We start from the raw sequence: 3,113 nt of genomic DNA on the forward strand, positions 1-3,113 counted from the left end.
TATATTAGGGCAACAATAGCGAGCTGCTGGAAATGATGGAGGGGCTTTCGTAGACCCTTGTTTGACAGGGGCTTGATCCTACCACCGCCTGTGCCAACGCACAAGCCTTCCCATAGATGGCGCCAATTGTAAGGACTCAATTTGTAACGACCCCAAACTGGCATTGGGTTCGCACGTTTAAAACCCAAACAATAAAATTTGTAGAGCGTGGGCTGAAAGGCTAGGCCTTGGTCACTGAATAGTGGTTGGCCATAGTGTTCAGGTAATCGTACGAGGGTGAACTTAGCGTATCTAATAAAACTTTTCCCCCGACATGGCCTGAGCGGCTCCGGTCCTTAGACCTCGTCCAAGGAGCTTCATATTCTTATTATTCTCCCTTTTTTAGGATTCAATGGCTTGGGAGACGATATGTCCCCCCCTTTCCTGAATTGCTTCTCTTTCATTTTTATACCAGCCTTTACCCTTCCTCCAACTTCCACGTGTAGGTTTAGCTTTCCAGGGCTGATACTTGTCCCATCAGCCCATACCCAAAGTGGTTGGGGGTGGTTGTAAAAGCTGAAAAACATTGCTCTGTTAGGCGCAGAGTATTTAATTGCAGTAATGACAGTCTTTCCTTTGTCCTTTGTCGCCATATTGTTTAGGGGTCTTTTTTCCATCAATGCGGAGGTGTTCAGCTTTTCCTTAAGCTGTTTCTATACCGTACTTGCCCTTTCTTTCAGGAGCGCTTTGGGATGCCGATGACAGAATCGTCCTCGGCTATATCTCTAGGCCATTTGGACTTTTACTGTATGTCCTCGGCTCGGGCCTTGGGCCTTAACGTGAAGTGGGCCGGGGTCACAAGTTCTCTGGCCCCACAGCTATTCATAATGAATAATTATTCATTGTAATAAAAACATAACCAAACAACTGAATAGTTATGTCATAGAAATATCTATTACATTATAATGTCTATTACAGTATACCAAACGCGCCCTAGGGTCACATTCCTATTGATTTTCAAATTACTTTATTCACTTATAAATTAGCTTTTCAAAATAAAAATTAGGACAAAGTTTAATTACAAAATTGGTTGTAACTTAAGACTATAACCTTACTTAATAAAATTAACATTATTAAATATTTTGAAAATCTAACTATTGATCATTGCATGTTCTTTATGCTCTTAATACACATGTCAAATTTTATGTCAATCGGATATTATTTATTATATGATTTATAAGTTTATATTTTGTGCATAATTTTAAACTATAAAAACTTGCAATTTAAACAATTTATTGATGACATAGCTATTGATATTTAATTTTCTAGAAATTTTGCAAGTATGAAGGATATAAGAAGAAGGTGTAATCTAATGGTAAATTTGTCAAAATTTACCTTCAATAAAAAGATTTTTTTTTTTGTTAAATAATAAAAAGATATTGAGTAAGGTTATAGTTAGGTTACAACTAATTTTATAACTAAACTTTGTCCTAAAAATTATATATAAAAAACAAAGTTTTTTTTTTTTTTTTTGCGAAGCGCGTACGATGAAGCTAGTGTGTTTATATATATTGCAAAATAAAAAATTGCAAAGTTTCCTCCTAATCATATCTCTATTACTATTATCCATATTTAACAGGAAATTATGGATAATGTGACTTATTCGACTAATTAAAATATATATATGGATGAACATCTGAACAGCCAATAAATTAATTGGAGGAGATTCTTACACCATTTGGAAGAAATAAACTTGAAATATATATTTTTTACCTTTGCATAAAATGAAACACACATTCATACATTCTCTCTTTCATCAACTAAAATACAAGTTTTTTTTTTTGTTTGTTTTTTGTTTTCAATTTTTTTTTTATAAGAAACTAAAAAACAAGTAGAACACTTAAAATCACTGGCTAATTAAGAACAAATTTACTTTAGTAACAATTGAGCTCACGGTTTGTTTATGAATTCTTTAGTCATTTCCACAAGAGCATTTGCCCTCGTTGGATCTATCATGTCGATGCCATGGAACCCGGTATGGTCAAACTTCGCTTCGATCGGGACACGATGAGTCACCAACATAGCTACAAACTCCTGTAGCCGATCCATGATGGGGTCCCCAGTGAACCCAAGCACAAGGCACCTACCAAGCTTGCTAATGGCGCTTGTATGTGGACCATCCACCAATGGATTACAACACCAAATGTCCCTATCTTCACCTTCTGGCAGCGCTAGCTCCCAGAACATATCTTGTACACACAAGGGCAACACAGGGTCCTCAAGGCTTTGTGTCTCTGAGTTAGTCCTTTCGATCCCACCAAATAAGGGTTGGTTCATTATATTCCCAGCAATCCTCAACGGCTCCAACTCCGTTCTCGTTGCTTCTAATGCAGTGAAAAATACCATGTTGCCACCATTGCTACATCCATGCAGATAACACCTCGAAATATCTCCGTTTTCTCTAATCCATAGCTCACCATTTGGATCCAAAGCTTGTTCTCTAACCCAGAGAACCGCATTCATTGCGTCCTCATATTGAACCGGCAGCCTATTCTCTGGGGCAAGGCGATATTCAACATTGACAACAATGGCATGAACTTGGTCTGTGAGCATCGAGCATTGTGAATGGACAAGGGTAGAGTCCCAGTTGGATAAGGTCCATCCATTACCCGCGAAGAAAATTATGATGGGAATCCTTGTATCATCATCCTTTGAACAACACAGTTTGGACGTTGGTATGAAGATTCGAACTCGGGTTTTGTTTTTGGGATTGAGAGTGAGATCTTTGGAAACCACAGGCTCACCATGAGAGGCCACAGGGCTTGCCTTGATCCTGGGGAAGTTCAAATATCGAGTGATGGTGCCATCAGGGTTGCGACCAATTCCGAAGTGGTCATATGGGTCTATATCCAAATGATCTGTCAACATAATCTATGAATGAAAGATGTTATTAGTTTTTTTTTTTTTTAATACTTATTTCTGGCAAATGATGTAGAACAGTTCAGGGTTTTGTACGTTGAATAATAAATGTTTCAAGTGTATGAAAATTTTGGTGTTGAATTTTTTATTGTTAAGAAAAGATAATGGTGGGGGAAGTTGAATATATACTACAGAAACACGAGAAAATCCGGGTT

General features: G+C 37.5%; 1 protein-coding gene across 1 annotated transcript; it reads right to left on the minus strand.

Moving 5' to 3' along the window:
* Window positions 1–1,929: 1,929 nt before the first annotated feature.
* LOC126705277 (probable carboxylesterase 9) lies at window positions 1,930–2,907 on the minus strand. The gene has a single exon (XM_050404166.1). It carries the CDS (start codon window positions 2,905–2,907, stop codon window positions 1,930–1,932), a length of 978 nt encoding a protein of 325 aa, XP_050260123.1.
* Window positions 2,908–3,113: the final 206 nt, after the last annotated feature.

This window comes from Quercus robur, chromosome 11 (assembly GCF_932294415.1).
Source record: "Quercus robur chromosome 11, dhQueRobu3.1, whole genome shotgun sequence".
Lineage (NCBI taxonomy): Eukaryota > Viridiplantae > Streptophyta > Magnoliopsida > Fagales > Fagaceae > Quercus > Quercus robur.

Bases quoted from the DNA above. Each gene is read 5' to 3' on its own strand.
- LOC126705277 (XM_050404166.1), bottom strand. From the start codon at position 2,907: ATGTTGACAGATCATTTGGATATAGACCCATATGACCACTTCGGAATT.